The sequence below is a fragment of the Erythrolamprus reginae genome, chromosome Z (genome assembly GCF_031021105.1).
Source record: "Erythrolamprus reginae isolate rEryReg1 chromosome Z, rEryReg1.hap1, whole genome shotgun sequence".
In the NCBI taxonomy this organism is placed as follows: Eukaryota; Metazoa; Chordata; class Lepidosauria; order Squamata; family Dipsadidae; genus Erythrolamprus; species Erythrolamprus reginae.
This window is the reverse complement of record NC_091963.1, coordinates 24,144,135-24,168,280: the sequence shown is the minus strand read 5'-3', so window position 1 is coordinate 24,168,280 and position 24,146 is coordinate 24,144,135. Positions and strand designations below refer to the sequence as shown.

The following is a 24,146-nucleotide window of genomic DNA, read 5'->3' as shown; positions in this document are numbered from 1 at the left end:
AACCAATCATACATACAAACATCATGCATAAAATTGTAAAGGCCTAGGGGGAAAGTGTATCTTAGTTCCCCCATGCCTGGCGGCAGAGGTGGGTTTTAAGCAGCTTACGAAAATCTCTGGGGGGAGTTGGTTCCAGAGTGTCGTGGCCGCCACAGAGAAGGCTCTTCCTCTGGATCCCGCCAAGCGACATTCTTTGGTTGACGGGACCCGGAGAAGACCCACTGGGATTCGTGCAACAGAAGGCGGTCCCTGAGGTAATCTGGTCCGGTGCCATGAAGGGCTTTATAGGTCATAACCAACACTTTGAATTGTGACCGGAAACTGATCGGCAACCAATGTAGACTACGGAGTGTTGGTGTAACATGGGCATATTTGGGAAAGCCCATGATAGCTCTCGCAGCTGCATTCTGCACGATCTGAAGTTTCCGAACACTTTTCAAAGGTAGCTCCATGTAGAGACCGTTACAGTAGTCGAGCCTCGAGGTGATGAGGGCATGAGTGACTGTGAGTAGTGACTTAGTGGGAACACATCTGATTTGCTGGCGGTTGCCCCCTTCTCGCTCCAGCTGGGGTATCCTTTTCAGACAAGGCCCTAGGAAATGCACTTTAACGAAGACAACAATAGGTAAATGAAACAGAGCTGTTTCATCACAGATATATAAGAACAATTAACTTCGCAAATTCAAGCACAAAGAACTTCAAGGGGGTCTAAGAAACGGATTGCACCCTTCTGTTCAATGCAGATATAGTATAAATCTGGATAATACCTAGCTGCCCGGCTTGTTGGTATTCCAAGGTAATGCATGGCTTCACTTCCCAAAAATTCTCGTATAGAAGACCGAAGCACAGCTCTGCCATCTCCTCTCCTATAGGAAAAAACCCCAAGATAGATGATGATGATGATGATGATATTATTATTATTATTATTATTATTATTATTATTATTATTATTATCATCATCATCATCATCATCATCATTATTATCATTGTTATCATTATCAACAATACAACACAACAAACAAGATCACTATGCTGGATTTCGTATTTCATGACCAGTCGGGCGCTTCCCAAGCACCTAGGACTGCGTGATGTAACAGTGAATTATGTTTGCTGATCCCAATAAAGCCGCCTTTTGCAATTGACAGATGGAGATTTTGTCAATTCCGATGGTTTTCAAATGTCCACTGAGAACCCCTGGCACTGCGCCAGTGTGCCAAGGACCCCCAGGACCACTTTCACTGGCTTATGCCAGAGTCGTTGCAGCTTGATTTTCAGATCTTCACATTTCACAAATTTCTCTAGCTGCTTCTCTTCAATTCTACTGACTCTGGGGATTGCAATGTCAATGATCCATACTTTCTTTTTCTCCACAATCATTATGTCTGGTGTATTATTACTATTACTATTATTATTATTATTATCATTATCATCATCATCATCATTATTATTAAATAATAATAACAATAACAACAATAATAATACTGCTCCTACTACTACAGTGGTACCTCGAGATACGAGTTTAATTCGTTCCGGACCTGGGCTCTTAAGTCGAGCAGCTCTTATCTCGAACGACTTTTCCCCATAGGAATTAATGTAAATAATTTTAATTGGTTCCAGCCCTCAAAAAACTCACAAAGTTAGTCTAAATTATGCAGAAAGACATATTTTTAATGAAGAAATGTACATGTACATATAAATGAATAATGAAGTTTCTTTCACTTAACTTGTAAACTTTCTTAAACTTTTAAATTTACATATGTTCAACTTCTCTGCCACCCAATCCTGTAGGACAGAGGTCCCCAACCCTTTTTGCACCAGGGACCGGATTTAAGCGATCAAGAGAGGAATGGGTGAATGAATGGACGGAGGGTGGGAAGGAAGGAAGGAAAGAGGGAAGGGACAGGAACAGAGGAAGGAAGCAAGGAAACTTATGAAAGGGGAGAGTAAGAGAGGAATGAGTGAAGGGAGGGAGGGAGGGAAGAAGGTGGGAAGGAGAAAGAAAAGAAGAAATAGAGGAAGGGAAGGTAAAAGAGAGAAAGAAAAAGAGCAAGAAAGAAAGAAAGAAAGAAAGAAAGGGGGAAAGGACAGGAACAGAGGAAGGAAGCAAGGAAACTTATGAAAGGGGAGAGTAAGAGAGGAATGAGTGAAGGGAGGGAGGGAGGGAAGAAGGTGGGAAGGAGAAAGAAAAGAAGAAATAGAGGAAGGGAAGGTAAAAGAGAGAAAGAAAAAGAGCAAGAAAGAAAGCTGCAAGCACCCCCCCCGAGCCCCCCAGGCCGGCTGCAACCTTTTAAAACACGCGCGCCGCTTCGCAGCTGTCTCCTGAAGCCGAACGCGGAAGTTAGCGTTTGGCTTCAGGAGACAGCTCCTTGGCGCTTGTATCTCGAATTTGGGCTTGTAAGTAGAACAAAAATATCTCTCCCCTCCCAGCTCTTATCTCGAGGTGCTCTTAAGTAGAGCAGCTCTTATGTCGGGGTTCCACTGTACTACTATTTTGATACTGGAAAGAAAAATACTGAGCAAATCCTTGCACTAGTTGATTTGATTGGCATATTTCACTATCTGTGGCTATTGCACTTGTCCAAATATTGCAGACAGCTGAAACAACTTAAATATGTACTAATATATTTAAATATGGATTTATTGTAGAGAACCAAAGGTTGTTTTGCTGAGAGGGACATACAATTCTTCTTAAAGATATGGATCAACAAAAAAGCAGAATGGAAATAAACGTAACATTGGAATTTGTACTGAGCTGAATCTAATACTGCTTCATCTTCTTTCAGATGGGAGTTTTCAAACTTATTCCTGGAGATGCCAAGGATTGGACCTATGCCTTTTGGCATGCAAAGTATGTGCTCATTAAATGAATGACAACCAAACATAACATGCCAAACCTAGAAACCTGTTTTTTTCAATGCTGGAAAGGGCCATGTTGTTGTTTTTTCTTGTCCAAGATGGCGCCGATGACAGCTGCCTTGGTGAAATGATCATGCTAGTTTGAAAACAAACAAATAGACCATGAAACAAATCAAGCCAGATTTCTTGTTCAAGGCATGAATGACGAGGTTCAAATTATTGTACTTCAGACATATTATATCTGATGACCTATCTCTGTGCAAAGACTACAGGTAGTCCTCAACGTACAATCACAATTGAGTCCAAACTTGTTAAATGAGAAATGTATTGAGTTTTGTCCCATTTTACAACTTTTCTTACCACATTTGTTAAGTGAATCATTATAGCTATTAAGTTACTAACACGGTTGTTAAATCTGGCTTCCCAGTTGACTTTTCTTGTCAGAAGGTTGGACAAGATATCCCATAATTTCAGGACACTGTAATCATCCAATTTATTTATTTTATTTTATTTATTTATTATTAGATTTGAAAGGGACCTTACAGGTCATCAAGTTCAACCCCCTGCCTGAGTAGGAAATCCTACAGCGCCCCAGCCAAATGGCAGTCCAATCTCCTCTTGAAAATGTCCAAAGTTGGGGAGTCCACAACCTCCACTGGCAGCCCGTTCCACTGGTTGATCGCTCTCACTGTCAGGAAATTCTTTCTTATCTCCAGGTTTCCAACTGTTGTTCCTCGTCCGGCCCTCTGGTGTCCTGGAAAACAGTGTGTCCCCCTCCTCTCCGTGGCAACCCCTTAAGTACCTATATACAGCTATCATATCCCCCCTAGCCCTTCTTTTTCCTAGACTATCCATGCCCAGTTCCAGCAACCTTTCCTCATATGACCTGGTCTCTAGTCCCCTTATCATTTTAATTGCTCTTTTCTGCACCCTCTCTAGAGTCTCTATATCTTTGAACCATCTGAATGTAAATCACACACCATAGGGATGCTAAGAAAATCATAAATGTGAAAAATTGTCATAAGCCACATTTTTCAGTGGCACTATAACTTCAAACAGTCACTAAATGAACCGTTGTAAGTAGAGGACTACTTATATAATTCTGGGAAAGGTGGTAGGAAAGAGATGACAGCTGAGAGAAAAGTGATTGGACTTACTTATAGTGATAATGGGGGTGTTATTGGAGCAGCTGAAGGACCAGATTAGAGACAGAACATTATAGACAAAATTTTTGTGGTGTCTAAGAGACATTGATGACTCTTAGACACTTGATGCCACTTAATCAATTAATTAATCAATCAAATAGTGTATAATTTATATTTGTGGGGGATTTGGAATAGATGTAGGATCTTGCATTTCTCTCTGTTAAATACCATTCTGTTAGTTTCAGCCCATTGCTCAAGCTTGTCTAAATCTTTTTGAATCCCATCTCTATCTTTAGTATTAGCAACACTGCCTAGCTTTGTGTCATCAGCAAATTAGATATGTTTTCCTTCAATTCCTTCATCTAGATCATTAATAAATATATTAAATAGCACTGGGCCGAGGACAGACCCTTGTGGTACTCCACTTGAAACATTCTACCAATGATAGAAGATTTCAAAATCTTAAAAAGGAAAAGATGTACATTTATTCCCTGTAATGCCTGAGGATAGAACATGAACTAAAAAGTGAAAGCTTTGCCAGGGGCAATTCAAGCTTGAGATAAGGAGATATGAAAAATATAAACAGAACAGCTTGCCTTCTTCGGTAATGAGTGCTCTATGGCCAAGGTTGGATAGACATTCTATAATGTAATCCATTCCTTGGATTCTATGATACATTGTTAAAATTAATCCAAAATATATCAAGAACTGGAAAAAATATTATACCAAAGATGTAGCACACCTGGAGTATGGTGTCCTTCCTGAACCTTTGAGCTGCAGTTCCCATCTGGATCCAAATCTATAGAAAGAAGATTAGCATCACCAATGTCAACCACTGGTGTAGTACAGAATAGAACACCTTATGCCAAAATATCATTAATACAAATCTTGTATATATAATCAACCCTCAATCCAACCTGTAACATAGGGGAAATAACATGTATGCAGTTTGTAGTACAAGGATTAATAAAAATAAAATAAGTGAAATACAGTGATACCTCGTCTTACAAACGCCTCGTCATACAAACTTTTCGAGATACAAACCCGGGGTTTAAGATTTTTTTGCCTCTTCTTACAAACTATTTTCACCTTACAAACCCACCGCTGCCGCTGGGATGCCCCGCCTCCGGACTTCTGTTGCCAGCGAAGCGCCCGTTTTTGCGCTGCTGGGATACCTCCGGACTTCCCTGTTTTTGCGATGCTGCAGGGGAATCCCAGCAGGGGAATCCCAGCAGCACAAAAACGGGCACTTCGCTGGCAACGGAAGTCCGGAGGTGGGGTTTCCCAGCGAGGGGAGCCTCAGTGAAATTGCAGCATCGCAAAAACACAGAGGTCTGGAGGTGGGGTTTCAAGGACTTTGGTGTTTTTGCGATGCTGCTGATGCTCCCTTCGCTGGGAAATCGGCTGGCAAAAGGGGTGAATTTTGGGCTTCCACGCATTAATCGATTTTCCATTGATTCCTGTGGAAAAAATTGTTTCGTCTTACAAACTTTTCACCTTAAGAACCTCGTCCCGGAACCAATTAAGTTTGTAAGACAAGGTATCACTGTACTTAGGAGTTTTGAAAACTATTACATATTAAGTCTGGTTAATATTGTCTCATTGTTGGTCATTCTTATTTTAGTTTCTGAGATATCAATAGCAACCATATACTGAATAGAGACAGGCCTCTTAAGACGAGATGTGCAGTACCTGTTTGTATAAATGCCGATCAAGTGGGCTCTTCCATCACCCAGCTGTCCTGCCCAGCTACCAAACTAACATGAAAAGTTAAGATAAAAATATGAAACAATTATTTGCTATTCAGAAGTTGAGCCGTAATTGGGATTCAACATGCTTGAATAAACAATATTCTATGTATATTTTACTAGTAATTGCAATAGGCACAAAATGGGTGAGCAGTGTGGTCGGGCGGTAGAAAAAGCAAGTAGGATGCTTGGCTGCATAGCTAGAGGTATAACAAGCAGGAAGAGGGAGATTGTGATCCCCTTATATAGAGCACTGGTGAGACCACATTTGAAGTACTGTGTTCAGTTCTGGAGACCTCACCTACAAAAAGATATTGACAAAATTGAATGGGTCTAAAGACGGGCTACAAGAATGGTGGAAGGTCTTAAGCATAAAACGTATCAGGAAAGACTTAATGAACTCAATCTGTATAGTCTGGAGGACAGAAGGAAAAGGGGGGACATGATCGAAACATTTAAATATGTTAAAGGGTTAAATAAGGTTCAGGAGGGAAGTGTTTTTAATAGGAAAGTGAACACAAGAACAAGGGGACACAATCTGAAGATAGTTGGGGGAAAGATCAAAAGCAACATGAGAAAATATTATTTTACTGAAAGAGTAGTAGATCCTTGGAACAAACTTCCAGCAGACGTGGTTGGTAAATCTACAGTAACTGAATTTAACATGCCTGGGATAAACATAGATCCATCCTAAGATAAAATACAGGAAATAATATAAGGGCAGACTAGATGGACCATCAGGTCTTTTTCTGCCATCAGTCTTCTATGTTTCTATGTTTCTAACAGTTTGGTACAATGCTTCTGTCAGCCCTGAAACCATTTTGGGTGCATCTTCAGAGCCGCCACAGCAGGGCTGGGTAGGGCTGAGGAAGTTGAGGGGGGAGACAGAGAAAGTTGGGGGGGTGACCAAAGGAAAAGGTGTTGGAGGGGCTTGGACAAAATCCAGCCAACGCTGGGACTGCAATCTGATTGGACCATGTGATGGACATGTGACCTGGGGGCAAGAACACTGTGTTCTGATTTGGGTTGGAAAACACTGGGTCCTTCACAGTCAGTTTTTCACTAATTTGACATCCCAAATAAAATTATGCTTTGAGGAAACTCTAGGCTTCAGAGTTTTGATTGCTTTGGGGTTGTTACTTGCAACAGTTACTAGTGCAATTCTATGTTATTGACTGTGAATGAAGAAATTGGTATTTATGTTATCTTTATGCATCAATAAAATAGAAGAACAAGAACTCAGCAAAATAAATTGGTTAAATAAATTTTATTTATATAAATGCTTAAATTGGTTTTAAGATTTGTGTGGAAAACAGATGACATTTCAGGTTTATATTTATACAGAATAACTGAATGTTCAAAAAGTTTCAGAAACTTTTAAGCACCTCTATAGGTTGCTTAGCATTTTAACAGACTGCTATTGGGGGAAAAATTATATCCATGATATATGGAAACTCTGTTGGGTGTTTTCCTTTAGAATTGACTGGAAATTAAAAATCTTGGCACATGACTGTTTCACACTTGTGTTCTAAATCAATTAACTTCATAATATGAAGGAAAACATGGTCTGTATCTATAATCTGCATTGGCTAAGAAATATGGGAGGAGGTAGTATCAGTAAATAAAACAGTTATTAAATTTAATAAATTTAATGGATTGAAATTAATTTAATAATTAAGTTATTATTTAATAATAAAACAGTTATTATTAACTAATAAAACCATTTGTTTATTTATTGATTGATTGATTTGATTTGATTTGATTTGATTTGTATATCACCCCTCTCTGAAGACTCAGAGTTAGCAACCCACCTTTGAAGAAAATGGTTTGGACTCGGTCCATTTTGCAACCAACTAAAAATATAAAGGCAGCCTTTGAAGCTACGAAGAGCTATTCTATTTTTCAACTAGTGTACAGATGTCAGCTGCCTGGTAAGAGTCACTAGGGAGGAACAAGAGCATTATGGCTCAACATAAAAAGAAGCAATGATTTGCATTCCGTTCAGCAGCACTGGAAAGAAATGAAATGATGCAAGGATATAAATGTGAGAAAGTATGTTATGCCTGTTGTAATGCCTGAAGTTGAAAATGTTGTTAATCTATAAAATAGAGGACAATGATCTTGAAAGAAAGTTGGGGGGGGGGGGGAACATGACAAGCCAGCCAGTAATAAACCGCAAGCAGTACAACTGGGATCGCCGATTAGTTAGTAAAAACGGCGATGCCTGTGCAGATGCGTGCCCTTGATGCGCCCCCATGCGCGATTTTGACAATTTTCAGGCTTTCCACATGTGTGGAAGCAAATTTCTGCATCCATGGAAGCTAAGAAATCAGCAAAAATTACTGAGATTTCACTTCTGCGCACATGCATAGTAGCCGAATCTTGTGCCAGGGGTCTGCACCGGTCGCCGAGAGTTTGTACCCGCTGCCGGGAGCGTACCAATAGCGCCGGCGGCGGGTAGCCCCTCAGTGAAGCCAACATTATTCCCACCTGCATGCATTACCATGTTGATTATTTGACTGATTTACAAGACAATTACAAGTAAATGACTGTGTACTGAATATCGCTGCCATTCAGAGTACAGTAGTCCCTCGCTATACCGCGCTTCACCTACTGCGGCTTCACTTCATCGCGGGTTTCTGAGAAAGTCGATCGGCAGATTTAAACAGCCCGCCGAACTTGATCGGCAGGTTTTTCCAAAAAAAAATATATCTAAAATTGTAAATACTGTATTTAAATACTGTATCTAAAATAAATACTGTGTGGGAAGGGTTTATAAACACTTAAAACAATGAAAACTTACCAAATAATTACAATATAAATACTTAAATAAGTACTATCAGTAGATAAATTCCCCATCGCGGATTTCACCTATCGCGGCCAGGTCTGGAACGTAACACCAGCGATAGGTGAGGGACTACTGTACTGTGTTCCCTCGATTTTTGCGGGTTCGAACTTTGCAAAAAGTCTATACTACAGTTTGTCTAAAATATTAATTAAAAAATACTTCGTGGTTTCCCCCCCCATATCACGGTTTTTCCTGCCTGATGACGTCATATGTTATCGCCAAACTTTCATCCACCTTTAATAAATATTTTTTTAAATAAACTTTAATAAATAAACATGGTGAGTAAATGGTTGCTAAGGGAATGAGAAATTGCAATTTAGGGGTTTAAAGTGTTAAGGGAAGGCTGGTGATACTGTTCATAGTCAAAAATAGTGCATTTACTTCTACATCTCTACTTCGCGGAAATTCAACTTTCGCGGGCGGTCTTGGAACGCATCCCCCGCGAAAATTGAGGGAACACTGTACACAGAAAAAAAAACCTAGTATTTTACAGAATGTACCAGTTTTAGCATATACAGTGATCCCTCGATTTTCGCGATCTCGATATTCGCGAAACGCTATATTGCGATTTTTCCCACCCGATGACGTCACTCTCTTCCTTCCTTTCTCATCTTTCTTTCTCTCTCTCTTTCTCTATCTTGCTTCTTCCTCTCTCACACTCTCTTCCTCCCTCTTTCATCTCTTTCTTTCCTTCTCTCTCTTTCTCTATCTCTCCCCCTCTTGCTGGCGGGCGGCGGGCGGCAGGCGGGCGAGCGGGGGCATCAGCGAGGAGCCGGGGTTTCCCCTTTGCGTGGGTGGCTGGGAAACCCCGATCTTCGTCTGCTTGCTGCTGCTGCGCCGAGCAGATCAGCTGCTGGGCGGCCGAAGGAACCTTCCCTGGGTCTTCCCCCTCTTGCTGGCGGGCGGGCGAGCGGCGGGCATCAGCGAGGAGCCGGGGTTTCCCCTTTGCGTGGGCGGCCGGGAAGACCCAGCAGCTGATCTGCTCGGTAGCGCAGCAGCAGCGAGGAGCCGAATCCGGGTTTCCCCTTTGCGTGGACGGCGGGGAACGCAAACTCCACCATCTACGCATGCGCGGCCATAGAAAAAAAGGGTGCGCATGCGCAGATGATGTTTTTACTTCCGCAACCCTACATCGCGAAAAATCGATTATCGCGAGGGGTCTTGGAACGGAACCCTCGCGATAATAGAGGGATCACTGTAAAGCCTTTTTTAATGCTGATAACATCTGACTAAAAAACAAGTAGTACAACTAACCTGATGGCCACCATATCTGTGGGTTAGGGGTAGAGACCCCAAAATTATTTTTGTACCACTGACAAGCTGTAGAAAATCATCTGAACTTGAGGCAGACAGGTCCAAGTCCAGAATTTGTTCCAGGACTTCCTGAAATAGAAGGAATATATCAATCCATGAAAATTATTAAGATATAAAAAAAAAAATTTTTTGCACAAGCTAGCTACAGTACGTACATTATAGAAATCCATACTTTATTGGTGTCAGTGGTAGACTGTTGGCAGTTCAGACCAGTTCAGGCAAACCAGTATTTCCAACAATCAGCTGGCCCTGGCCATCCACTCCACGCAGCACAGCTGATTTCCACATCTCATCTATTCTACTTACCAGGACTGCCTTAGAAGGTAAGTACCTAAGGTTCAAATTGCTGTATTTTGAATGCTGCACACAAGCGCATTCAGTACATGTGTGTGCCAAGTGTGTGTGCACGCATGAAGCATGTAATTACCAATCTGGTTGTTAAACCAGTTGCAGCGCACCACTGGATGTACTCCTACTTGTTCACCACATAATACCCATCCCATTTTCCAGACTGTTAGAATCTATTGGTTTCAAGTGAGATAGGGGTGGCGCAGCAGGTAGAGTGCTGTACTGCAGGCCACTGAAGCTGACTGTAGATCGGAAGTTCAGCGGTTCAAATCTCATCACCGGCTCAAGGTTGACTCAGCCTTCCATCCTTCCGATGTGGGTAAAATGAGGACCCGGATTGTGGGGGCAATAGCCTAGCTCTGTTAAAAAGTGCTATTGCTAACATGTTGTAAGTAAGTAAGTAAGTAAGTAAGTAAGTAAGTAAGGTAAGTAAGTAAGTAAGTAAGTAAGTAAGTAAGTAAGGTAAGTAAGTAAGTAAGTATGTACGTGAGTAAGTAAGTAAGTAAGTAAGTAAGTAAATAAATAAATAAATCAAAAAAATAGTTGTTGCTAAACCTCAGAGTAGCCAGAATTGAAGAGTAATGCACTCAAAAAGAGGTGCAGAATTACAGCTTTCCTACTCCCATTTTCCAGGGAATGTTAGTAGCTTTGGGTGAGACTATATTTGGTGAGACTCCAGATCAGGCACAGCTATAAATATCTTATTCTTTTAGAAGCAGCCCATATTCAGGAATAAGTACAAAGATCAGGGATTTGACATTGGTAGATAAGCCGCTTTATTGTAGATAAGAAGTCCTATATTATATGCAGACAATCAACCTGCTGCAGAACACAGAAGCTATATATCTGATTCAATGTCAAGCTTCTTTTTTAAATCAATAGATTCTTTATTATTATTTTCCAGTCTTGAATTTGGAATGAATCTGTTAAATATATACCAGTAGCTTTCTCTGGTAAGAGCACTATTTGTTCCTTAATTAATATTTAGATAATAAAAGGGAGTGCATTTATACAATTCCAGTTAGTTACTTGAATTCAATATAAAGTTCAGGTGTCCAATGGGACAATTCATTTTAATTAGGTAATTATCGAGTACTATAAAGGGTCTAGAAAGTTTAGAACTACGGCGCCTAAAACATGATTTAAGTATTGCCCACAAGATCATATGCTGCAACGTCCTACCGGTCAATGACTACTTCAGCTTCAACCGCAACAACACAAGAGCATGCAACAGATTCAAACTTAATATTAACCGCTCCAAACTTGACTGTAAAAAATATGACTTTAACAATCGAGTTGTCGAAGCGTGGAACTCAATACCGGACTCAATAGTGTCAACCCCTAACCCCCAACATTTCTCCCTTACACTATCCACTATTGACCTCTTCAGGTTCCTAAGAGGCCAGTAAGGGGCGTACATTAGTGCACTAGTGTGCCTATAGTCCCCTGTCCAATTGTCTTTCCTTTATCTCATATATCATATATATTTTCTTCCTTTCATATATCTTCTCCTCTATTTTTACATATTATCTTTATATATATTACTTCATGTCTATTCTTTTCCATATGTATTGTGTATTGGACAAATGAATAAAATAAAATAAAAAAAGTTAGATATGGTTTATGAAATTGGAACTTCATCTAATTTATTTATTTATTTATTTATTACTTAGATTTGTATGCCGCCCCTCTCCGAAGACTCGGGGCGGCTCACAACATGTAAAAACAAATCATAAGCAATCAGACAAATTTAAAATATTTAAATATTTAAAAAACCCCATATGCTAACAGTCACACACACAGACATACCATGCATAAATTAAACGTGCCCAGGGGGAGATGTTTCAGTTCCCCCATGCCTGACGGCAAAGGTGGGTTTTAAGGAGTTTACGGAAGGCAGGAAGAGTAGGGGCAGTTCTAATCTCCGGGGGGAGTTGGTTCCAGAGGGCCGGGGCCGCCACAGAGAAGGCTCTTCCCCTGGGGCCCGCCAACCGACATTGTTTAGTTGACGGGACCCGGAGAAGGCCCACTCTGTGGGACCTAATCGGTCGCTGGGATTCGTGCGGCAGGAGGCGGTCTCGGAGATATTCTGGTCCGATGCCATGAAGGGCTTTAAAGGTCATAACCAACACTTTGAATTGTGACCGGAAATTGATCGGCAACCAATGCAGACTGCGGAGTGATGGTGAAACATGGGCATACCTAGGTAGGCCCATGACTGCTCTCGCAGCTGCATTTTGCACGATCTGAAGTTTCCGAACACTTTTCAAAGGTAGCCCCATGTAGAGAGCATTACAGTAGTCGAACCTCGAGGTGATGAGGGCATGAGTGACTGTGAGCAATGAGTCCCGGTCCAGATAGGGCCGCAACTGGTGCACCAGGCGAACCTGGGCAAACGCCCCCCTCGCCACAGCTGAAAGATGTTGTTCTAATGTGAGCTGTGGATCGAGGAGGACGCCCAAGTTGCGGACCCTCTCTGAGGGGGTCAATAATTCCCCCCCCAGGGTGATGGACGGACAGATGGGATTGTCCTTGGGAGGCAGAACCCACAGCCACTCCGTCTTATCCGGGTTGAGCTTGAGTCTGTTGACACCCATCCAGGCCCCAACAGCCTCCAGGCACCGGCACATCACTTCCACCGCTTCGTTGACTGGGCATGGGGTGGAGATGTAAAGCTGGGTATCATCCGCATATTGATGATACCTCACCCCAATGTTTTCAATATAATATCACTCAAAATACAATTGCATCAAATTGGCTGTTTTCCTGACTATATTAATTTTTTTACAATTGTGTTCCAGGAGAGATTAAAAGGGAAACAAATTCGTTTGAACAGTCGATTTTCTGTTACTAAAGTTTTGCTCTTGATCATTGATTTCGGATTTTTAAAATAAGTTCCATGAACTCAAAAAGTTGAATTCCTTACTCTAGTAAAATTAGTATTAGGTTTAGGTGTTATTAATTAAAGCAGTATTTTTCAAAGTTGGCAATTTTAAGATGTATGAACTTCAACTACTGCATGTGGAATTAGGGGAGCTGAAGTCCATATAAAATTGCAAGATTTGAAAAACTACTATATTAAGAGTCATTTAATGTAAGAACCTTTTTCCACTTACACACATGAGCCTCCAAAACTGTAACCAGAAAAGGCAGGGAGAAGCCTCCATGGGGCCTCTCTAGGAATCTCCTGGGGGGAAACAGGGCTTGAAAAGGCAGGGAGAAGCCTCCATGGGGCCTCTCTAGGAATATCCCTGGAGGAAACAGGGCTGGAAAAGGCAGGGAGAAGCCTCCATGGGGCCTCTCTAGGAATCTCCTGGGAGGAAACAGGGCTGGAAAAGGCAGGGAGAAGCCTCCATGGGGCCTCTCTAGGAATATCCTTGGAGGAAACAAGGCTGGAAAAGGCAGGGAGAAGCCTCCATGGGGCCTCTCTAGGGATCTCCTGGGAAGAAACAGGGCCTCCACCATCCCTGTGGTTTCCCCAATCGCATGCATTATTTGCTTTTACACTGATTCCTATGGGAAAAATTGCTTCTTCTTACAAACTTTTTAACTTAAGAATCTGGTCATGGAACGAATTAAGTTCGTAAGTAGAGGTACCACTGTATTTTAAAGCATAAGCTTTAAAATAGGCAAGATAATAATACAAAGTTGTCAAGGCCATATCACACGATTTAGTGTTTTGTTTCTTTGTATTTGGTGGTGCAAAATGAATACAGTGATCCCCCATTTATTGCGTCCCCAACCATTGCGAACAGGGTACTTCGCTATTTTTCAACCCGGAAGTCAAAATACAATCTAGCATGCGTGCCCGTTTTTACTATGGGCACGCATGCGTAGATGGCAACCGGGAGATCAGCTGCTGGGCGGCTTCCCTGGGTCTTCCCCCTCTTGCTGGCGTCAGCGAGGAGTTTCCCCACCGCCCACGCAAACTCCTCGCTGCCGCCCGCCCTTCGCCCGCCCACGACGTTCATTCTCGCCGCTTTCGAGCTGAGTCCTGAAGCGAATTCGCTCCCGGACTCAGCTCGAAAGCGCCGAGAGCCAGCATGGACAAGCCGTTCGTTGGCGCTGGCTATCGGCGCTTTTGAGCTGAGTCCGGAAGTGAATTCGCTCCCGGACTCAGCTCGAAAGCGCCGAGAGCCAGCGCGGACAAGCCGTTCGTTGGCGCTGGCTATCGGCGCTTTTGAGCTGAGTCCGGAAGCGAATTCGCTCCCGGACTCAGCTCGAAAGCGCCGAGAGCCAGCGCGGACAAGCCGTTCGTTGGCGCTGGCTATCGGCGCTTTTGAGCTGAGTCCGGAAGCGAATTCGCTCCTGGACTCAGCTCGAAAGCGCCGAGAGCCAGCGCGGACAAGCCGTTCGTTGGCGCTGGCTATCGGCGCTTTTGAGCTGAGTCCGGAAGCGAATTCGCTCCCGGACTCAGCTCGAAAGCGCCGAGAGCCAGCGCGGACAAGCCGTTCGTTGGCGCTGGCTATCGGCGCTTTTGAGCTGAGTCCGGAAGCGAATTCGCTCCCGGACTCAGCTCGAAAGCGCCGAGAGCCAGCGCCCCCCGGACCCCCAACCCGGGTTTGGGGGGCTGCTAGGAAGCCCCCCATGCCGGCGGCAAACAGCCGCGCCGCCCCCAATCTTCGGCTCCTCGCTAGCGCTGTGGGAGTAAAAACACCATCTGCACATGCGCAGATGGTGTTTTTACTTCCGCAGCGCTACTTCGCGAAAACCCGCTCGTTGCGGGGGGTCCTGGAACGGAACCCTCGCAACGAGCGGGAGATCACTGTAGTTTACTTTCTTATTTTATATTTTAAAAATCCAGCATTTATAAAAGAGATTACATCTATTCACTGACTCCATTTTTTTTTCCTGCCTCAGAATTGTGAGAAACTGTCCCAGCGGTTTTTAGCAAACTTGCATGAGAGGACCCTCTGTGGTTCCTGGTCTCTGACTGTAATAAACTGATTGATTGATTGATTGAGTATCTGTGGACAAAAGTAATTGTGATGTACTAATGGGCTAACTTGATATAACTCACTTGCTATTTTCCAGTGATTTCTTATCAATGAATATGGAGTTAAGCAGTTCAATCATTTTTGTGTTTTGAATGATAGGGAAAATGACCACTGATAGTTAGATGGTAGACTGATTGAAGTAGAAGAATGTAATGTAACAAGCAGATTTATACAGGTCAGTGATGGCGAACATTTTCAGCACCAAGTGCCCAAAATGGAATGTTTCGCAAAGACCAGCTGGCAACGGCACCCATGGCCACAGATAGCGCTCTGCATGCCACCTCTGGCACATCTGGCCATAGGTTCGTCACCACAGATATAGATTAGATATTCATAAACGTCTCTTATAGACACACAGGTGCAGAGTAAGACAGCAGTTTTCTATTTTTTAAAAAAATATTCCTGACCTCTGAAACAGCTACAAGTAGAACTCTGGAATTAAACGGTGTAGGATATCCAACAGAAAAAATACAATCTTGAACCTCACGAACATAATTCTCTTGAATACGATCAATGGGAAGGGTAACTAGAGGGGAAAAGTAAAACAATTTCACACAGAATCCCAAAAAGGAGACAGCGTTTAGCTTTTGCAGCAAAAAAAATATAGATTTCTGATTGAGTCATGGCAACTGGCATTATTTTCTTTTTTCGTTTGAAATGTGTTGCTGCTTATCCAAATAGCAGCTTCTTCAATCTGAGCAAGTTAATAAAAGGACCCTATGAATGTCCTTGGATTGGTTTCATTTTTCAGTTAATCTGAATAGGCTCCTTAACTAAGCAGGCAGAAAGTCGTTAAAGGTCATTGCTCCTAAATCCTTCTCTTAGGTGAGTCTATAAGCACTCTTGCATTAGTCCCCAGGAAATCTAGATCAGAGGTTCAACTGAGAGGTCACGCTTAAAGACCCACCCAAGAGAAGGATTTAAAGCAAACACCCTTAATGCGTTTTTGCAGATTTCTGATTGTGAACTACAAAATCCACAGCCAGCAATACTTTTACTAAGGCATACACTTCAGCGTGCCTTAGTAAATATATTCAAACTCTTCGGGTACCCACATTTATAAAAGAGATTACATCTATTCACAGACTCCAATTTTTATTTATTTTCTGCCTCAGAATTGTGAGAAATTGTCCCAGAAGTTTTTAGCAAACTTGCATGAGAAGGTCCTCTGTGGTTCCTGGTCTCTGACTGTAATACACTGATTGATTGATTGATTGATTGATTGATTGATTGATTGATTGATTGAGCCTCTGTGGACAAAAGTAATTGTGATGTACTAATGGGATAACTTGATATAACACACTTGCTATTTTCCAGTGATTTTGTATCCCTGAATATGGAGTTATGCAGTTCAATCATTTTTATGTTTTGAATGATAGGGAAAATGTCCACAAATGTCCACAGGGAATCTTTTTTGGCTTAATTTTTAATGTTCAATAGATCATTTAAAGTAAAACAAAGAATTAAAATGCAAAACTATTGCATTGCAAAAGAAAACATTTTTCTCGGCATTATCTTTCGTTATAGCAGTGAAGATTATTAACCTTTTTGGCACCGAGCACCTTGGGTATGTGTGTGTGCTTGTCTGGGTTGAGACCAGGAAGGGGAGTTGCTAGGGGGGGCATGTGCCAAAAAATTTACTTCCTGTTCTGCGTGCCACCAAGTCTTCCGGTTACTGCTGTGCATTTTCACGCACTGATCAGCTGTTCGGCACCCATGATAATGCTGGAAAACGGAAGGTCAGCTCTTCTGATTTTTGGCACTGCCGCACTTACAAAAGCCAGCTGGTTGTCATATGCGCGCCAGAAATCTGGAAGAGGACCAGCCAACAGGGCGACAGGGCTCCGCGTGCCACTTCAGGCACACATGCCACATGTTCGCCATCACTGTGTTATAGGACTGTATTGATGCTCCACATGGATCCAATAGGTCATTTTAGAAAGCAAAAATAATGGGTGGCAGCAACCCAGCATTCACCTACTCTGAAAGGGTGAACAAAGGAAGAAAGATGGAGAGGTTGAAGAGTAATCCCCATTGGTTTCTGTGTGATTGTGACTTGTTGCTTCTACAATGGCAGTAATTTTTTGAACAATCAAATTTCCCCAAAGCAGCCATTTTGGGTAAACATCCACAACAGTATCTCAACGTTGTTGTTGTTGTTGTTGTTGTTGTTGTTGTTGTTGTTGTTATTATTATTATTATTATTATTATTATTATTATGTCAGTACAACACAGCAAACGAGATCACTATGCTGGATTTCGTATTTCATCACCAGTCAGGCGCTTCCCAAGCACCTAGGACTGCGTGATGTAGCGGCGAATTATTATTATTATTATTATTATTATTATTATTATTATTATTAATTAGATTTGTATGCTGCCCCTCTCCGAAGACTTTACAAATATACCCAAAAGTCCAATTTATTTATTTATTTATTTATTCATTCATTCATTCATTCATTCAATTTTTATGCCGTCCTTCTCCTTAGACTCAGGGCGGCTTACAACATGTTAGCAATAGCACTTTTTAACAGTATCTCAATATTCCAAATATACCCAATAGCCCAATAAAACTGACTGATTTAGGTTAGATCCGTAATGGCGAACCTATGGCACGGGTGCCACAGGTGGCATGCAGAGCCATATCTGAGGGCACATGAGGTATTGCCCTATGTCAGTTCCAGCACATATGTTTGCAATGGCCAGCTGATTTTTTCAGCCTTCTGGAGGGTAGGGGAAGTGATTTTCGCCTTCTCCAGGCTTCAGGAAAGCATCCTGGGGCAGGTGAAAAATGGCACAACGGGCCTATTGAAAGTTCAGAAATGAACATCCAGTAGGCCCGTTGAGCCCATTTTTCATCACCCTTAGGCTCTGGAGGCTTCAGTGAGGTTTGCGGGCATGTGCCGGGGAGGAGAGCACAGGGGAGGTTGTGCATACATGCATGGGGAGAGGGCATTGTATTATGGGTGTGGCAGGTGCGTGCATGCTATCATGGGCACACACACCCTTTTGACACCCGAGAAAAAAATGGTTGGCCATCACTGGGTTAGATTGTGTAAAAAATAAAATCAACAATGTAATAAAAGCCGCCCCGAGTCTTAATGCATCAGAGCCGCCCCGAGTCTTCGCGGAGGGGCGGCATACAAATCTAATAAATTATTATTATTATTATTATTATTATTATTATTATTATTATTATTAATAAAAACACATTTTCCATAGGAGATACCAAAGATATGCCCAAGATTATTGTAGTAGGAACATTTCTGAAAAATAGTTTAGGTTTTAAATATAATCCTAAATAAAAGCAGGCTAACAAGCCAAGCCAAATTTAAGATTTAAGATTTAATTGGATTTGTATGCTGCCCCTCTCCATGTACCCGGGGGTGGCATACAAGTCACGCTTAACTCTCACTGAAATAGATCGAATAAGGTCTTGTCGATTTTCATCCGCATAGCTTTCTCTAATAGCAACTATTCCAGAATAGCACTAAGACAAAGTGTTTATAAAATCACAATTATAAACAATTTTTTCAACAAAATTACGTATTTGTTGTCAGGGGTTATATAAGTACCTGTGAACATTTCTGTGGAAAGTTTCCATTCATCCAAAGTAGCTAATTTCAGTTTCTTTTCACAATAATCTTGATTCACATTTGATGCATTAATGTAATTATGGATGTGGCTAAAACTACTTCCATCAATTGGGTCAACGAGGTAACATCCAGAATGATATACCAATGTTAACAATGAAAGTAACCATAAAGTTCCCCAGCAGCCAGACATTCTAAGTCATACAACTTTTCTTAAATCATGATCAATTCTGTAGGGAAACAAATGTGATTAATATTCATAATCAGACACAGCTTTATCTCTGAGCCTTTACATTTATAAAAACAACTTTTTTAGTTCATACATATAAAGGCAAATAGTAATTCCATTTTTCCATTCATTATTTTTTTCTCCATTTTCTCTGTTAAAATATTTTGTTTTAAAAATCATATTAGAATAATGTATTATGGACAAAAAATGGAAATATTCTAAAATAACCACAATATAGAAATAGTTGTTGAAGATGACAGAACTAACAGAGATGGAAAAATTAACTTACTTGATTAGAAAATGCTCAACATTTGTCAGTGACTGGAAATCCCTTATGGACTTCTTGCTGGAAAAAAAAGGAGAAAATGGTTTATGGGTTTGAAGATTAGAAATGTATCTTATGGAAGAAGGAAATTAAGATGTAACTTTAAAGAGAGAGGATAAAATAAAAATGTATTTATAACTATTGTAAAAAAAACAGGGAACTGCTTCTTTATCATCTTTTTTTATTTTTCTATTTTCTTTCTTAATTATTCAGTTGTTTGGATTGTCTTAATTATTTTTCAATATTTATATTATTGTTGTCTTGAAAAAAAAATCTACAAAAAATTATATTTAAAAAAAGAATAAATCCATTAGGAACCTCAATTAATGGCACCGGACCAGATTACCTCAGGGACCGCCTTCTGCTGCACGAATCCCAGCGACCAGTTAGGTCCCACAGAGTGGGTCTTCTCCGGGTCCCGTCAACCAAACAATGTCGCTTGGCGGGACCCAGAGGAAGAGCCTTCTCTGTGGCGGCCCCGGCCCTCTGGAACCAACTCCCCCCAGAGATTAGAATTACCCTCACCCTCCTTGCCTTTCGAAAGCTGCTTAAAACCCACCTCTGCCGCCAGGCATGGGGGAACTGAGATACACTTCCCCCTAGGCCTTTACAGGGCCACCGATAGGCCAGTATTACTGCTACTGGCATCAGGGGCCTGGCCAAATTGAAAAATGGGGGGGGGGCAGTTTAATATATAATTGGTATGTCGCAAAATAAAGTAGTTTTAAAATGGGGGGGCAGACACTTAGGCTGTATGGGGCCCCAAAATTCCTGATGGTGACCCTGATGACAGGAAGGTGTCTTGGTGTGGCTTAGTTCAACTGTTCTGTAGCAAAGCTGCTTGCTGCTGAGAAAGCAAAAGCGAAACTGAAACTCCTCTGCTTTTATTTTGTATTTGGATCAGATTTCTTTTCAGGTGGAGAGGGGAGAGTAGATGCATCAGAGCTTGTTAATAATAATATAAGAAATATTCATGGTCATTTTTAAAAATCTTTTTTAGTGAGCACCTAGGAGCAAGAAAAACATATGTAGCAAATTTCACGTTTGTAGCAAATTTCACGTTTGTAGGCTTTATGGTTCTGGAGATTTCATGATTAATGCGTGAGTGGTTTTGGCTTTTAGATTAGATAGATAGATGATAGATAGATAGATAGATAGATAGATAGATAGATAGATAGATAGATAGATAGATGATAGATAGATAGATAGATAGATAGATAGATAGATAGATATAGATAGCAGGTAGGTAGGTAGGTAGGTAAGATTAGATACGTAGGTATGTAGATGATAGATAGATAGATAGATAGATAGATAGATAGATAGATAGATAGATAGATAGATAGATAGATAGCAGATAGGTAGGTAGGTAAGATTAGATACGTAGGTATGTAGATGATAGATAGATAGATAGATAGATAGATAGATAGATAGATAGATAGATAGATAGATAGATAGATAGATAGATAGATAGATAGATAGATAGATAGATAGCAGGTAGGTAGGTAGGTAGATAAGATTAGATAGGTAGGTATGTAGATGATAGATAGATAGATAGATAGATAGATAGATAGATAGATAGATAGATAGATAGATGATAGGTAGGTAGGTAGGTAGGTAGATGGGTGAGTAGGTAGGTAGGTAGGTAGGTAGATGATAGATAAATAGACATACAGACGGATAGATAGATGATAGATAGGTAGGTAGGTAGATAACATTAGATAGATAGGTAGGTAGGTAGGTAGATAGGTAGATAGGTAGATAGGTAGATAGGTAGGTAGATGATAGATAGATAGATAGATAGATAGATAGATAGATAGATAGATAGATAGATAGATAGATAGATAGATAGAAAGATAGGTAGATGAGAGAGAGAGAGAGAGCAAAAAAGGACAAAAACTGTTGATCAAATACCTCCTCATTTAACAACTACTCATTGAGCAACTGTCCAAACTTTGGATAGTGCTGAACAAATGTTACAACCAGTCTTTAAAGTTCTCGCCATCATAATATCCCTATGGTCACATGAATTTCAACCATGACTGTAGGCTTCTGATAAGCACCAAAGACAAATTCCTTGTGTGTCCAACCAACCATATGCTTAACCAAAAAAGGTGGTCATGTGACATTGTGCTTAATGATAATATGGAATTTGCTTAATAGCAACCAGATGTGCCAAAACTTCTCTTATTAAGCAGCGCAGTGACAATATGTTGTGCTTCACATCAATCAGTGAAACAAATTCCTGTCTCAATCACCAGCAATAATCAAGAACTACAGATCAGACAGGTATGTTTTATCTGAAAGTACTCCAATAATCATGATCATGGGCTGACCATGGATTTCCAAAAATCAGTGGTGGAATCAAGTACCTGTCCAAACAGTAACATTTTTTTCCACCAGTGTAAATCTTTTCTGATATTATTTCCAATGGCTTTATCATGTTTTGGCTATATTTACCACTGAATAGCAATTTGATTCATCAATTCAAGCAAATTAGCACTGTTTCCTGGCATAAAGATCATATTGCCAAATTGGACAGTTTTGTAAAAATAAAAACAAAAACAAAACTTGTGCTTATATTCTGGATTTTTTTCAAGATGCTGATTTTTACCTTGGCACGACTTCACTAAACGACTTTGCTTGGGATAGCTAAGAGACAGTTTGGCTCATTATGAAACAAGACAGCTTTTGATTAATGATGGTGATTGAGATGGGTGATTGTCACTAGGTAATAGTGAAGGCAACACCCAAAGTTTCCAGCACCAATTATTTGAATGTGATAGACAGAGGATGAGAATTATTATCATACAAACCCTAACTCCCCCCAAATTAACTATCCCTAGGATATTGAATAATTCCAAAGCCAATTATAATGAAAATGAAGAACAAGCCCAAATATAGTAACACAGATAGAACATTCTATATAGAACATTCCATCCGTGATTAAAGAGTTTCAAGTTTTTATCCTACACAAGGCCAAACTGTAGTAGTTCCAGATTACTCAGCAGCAACTAGCAGATCTGAGTTTACATGACCATTGGCATGTTGATATGGCTGAAACCAGCCAAAGATTGATTAATTCTAGAAAAATAATTTTATTTACATTTTTATACACAATGGCAAATCTATTCAACCAATATTGTAATTATACGTAGGTTACTGGACAGATGGCACATAGAATGTTGCAACTAGTTCTAGGTGCCACATTTTGGAAAGGAGATTGCCAATCCAATGATCAACCAAGGTGACATGGGACATGGAATGAGAAACCTATAAGTCAGAGATGTTGAGAAATTTTAACCCCAAAAGAGAAGATTGGACATGTGTTATGTTTTCAAGAATAAGGATTATAAAGTAAATGGGGTAAAATAGTTTAGGACGCCGGACAAGAAACATTGGATATAAAGGAATTGATTTAGATCAGTGTTTCCCAACCTTGGCAACTTGAAGATATTTGGACTTCAACTGGGGAATGCTGGGAGTTGAAGTCCAAATATCTTCAAGTTGCCAAGGTTGGGAAACACTGATTTAGATAATGGAAAAATGCCTTAATAGAACAGTTTGAGCAGAATGCCAGTAGAACTGATGATGAATGATGAGAAAAGTTGTTTAACTTTAAATAAAGGCTGGATTGCTGTCTGTTGGAGATGTTGAAATAATAGATTCCTGTTCTTGGGCAAGACTGGACTAGCTGAACCTCAAGGCCACTTCTAGAATTTACATTCTGTAAGTTAAATCAGAGGTAGGGTTTTTTTATTTCATTGTTTTATTAATGTTGCTATAATTAGCAACCCAGTACTTAGAAAAGGAAGGGAATCAGTACTTTTGTAGATACCCAAGCACTTCTGGAAATGAGATGAATCAATATGTTTCTATATGATCTACATTTAATGATAATTTTTGATTAAGGTTATACTGCTATCAATCATTATTAAATGGATCTTTTCTCTCCTTTTGTCATATTTATCATCCTAATATATCCATGTTTCTCCCTTCCCTGGAAAATCAGCATTTATCCTCCCCCCGCACCGTTCGGCATACTTTTTGGAGTTCACTTTTAATACATATACTTCCTCTCAAGATCTCTTCTGAATTGCAGATCTTTCATGATAAAACTAATTTTTACCCCTCGCTTCATCCCTCTCCTTCCTTTTCTTTTCATCAGCAGATGTAAGAATTTCAAAAGCTTTAACATTATCCTTTTTATTGGCTATTATAAATCCCCTACCTACCGCGTGGGTCTAGGGGCAATAGCCCAGCACAGGTATGCTTCTGTCCAAATATTAACTCCCAAACACACTTAAAAGGCGCACAGATTGCTGCTTACATTATTAAAAGTGGTGTCGTTATTAAAGGATTTCTCCTCTCCTCCCCCCCCCTCCCCAAAAGATGCGCTTCAACCACCATTGAGACACAATCCTCCTAACCTAACCCATATTTTCTCAGAAATTAACTTCAGGCAGACTTATTCTATCCCACCTCTCTAATGCAAATCCTAAGTGACATTTTGTGTAGAAGAGGGCGATTCTATTCACGTGACTGTATGCTGGGGTGGGGGGAAGCAGCAGCCAAAGCCAGCGCAGGGTGCAACTCGGGGCGAGTTAAATCCGGATCTAATCGCGACTCCGGTTCGTCTTTCACCGGAGAATCACGGGAGGATTTTGATCCCCCCCTCTCTCCTCCTCCTTCTTCTTCTTGCACCCCCTGCCACTCCCTTGCCTCCTCATAAGCCTCAAAGCGTTT

General features: G+C 40.8%; 1 protein-coding gene across 2 annotated transcripts in view; it reads right to left on the bottom strand.

The window, feature by feature from the left end:
* The window catches only part of LOC139153810 (protein adenylyltransferase SelO-like), a 64,559-nt gene extending 40,422 nt beyond the window's left edge, over positions 1-24,137 (bottom strand). Inside the window, exons 1-9 of one of the 2 annotated variants that reach the window (XM_070728224.1) lie at positions 23,883-23,969; positions 19,368-19,424; positions 18,832-19,079; positions 15,664-15,782; positions 9,852-9,980; positions 5,694-5,758; positions 4,744-4,800; positions 2,903-2,992; positions 768-866 (exon numbers count right to left, since the gene is read on the bottom strand). In XM_070728224.1, coding sequence (XP_070584325.1) covers positions 768-866; positions 2,903-2,992; positions 4,744-4,800; positions 5,694-5,758; positions 9,852-9,980; positions 15,664-15,782; positions 18,832-19,042 — 770 coding nt within the window. In that variant the 5' untranslated portion in view covers positions 19,043-19,079; positions 19,368-19,424; positions 23,883-23,969. Of the gene's footprint in view, positions 1-767; positions 867-2,902; positions 2,993-4,743; positions 4,801-5,693; positions 5,759-9,851; positions 9,981-15,663; positions 15,783-18,831; positions 19,080-19,367; positions 19,425-23,882 lie in introns of both variants that reach the window. The other variant, XM_070728225.1, reaches the window with a different exon arrangement.
* Between the last annotated feature and the right edge of the window lie 9 nt (positions 24,138-24,146).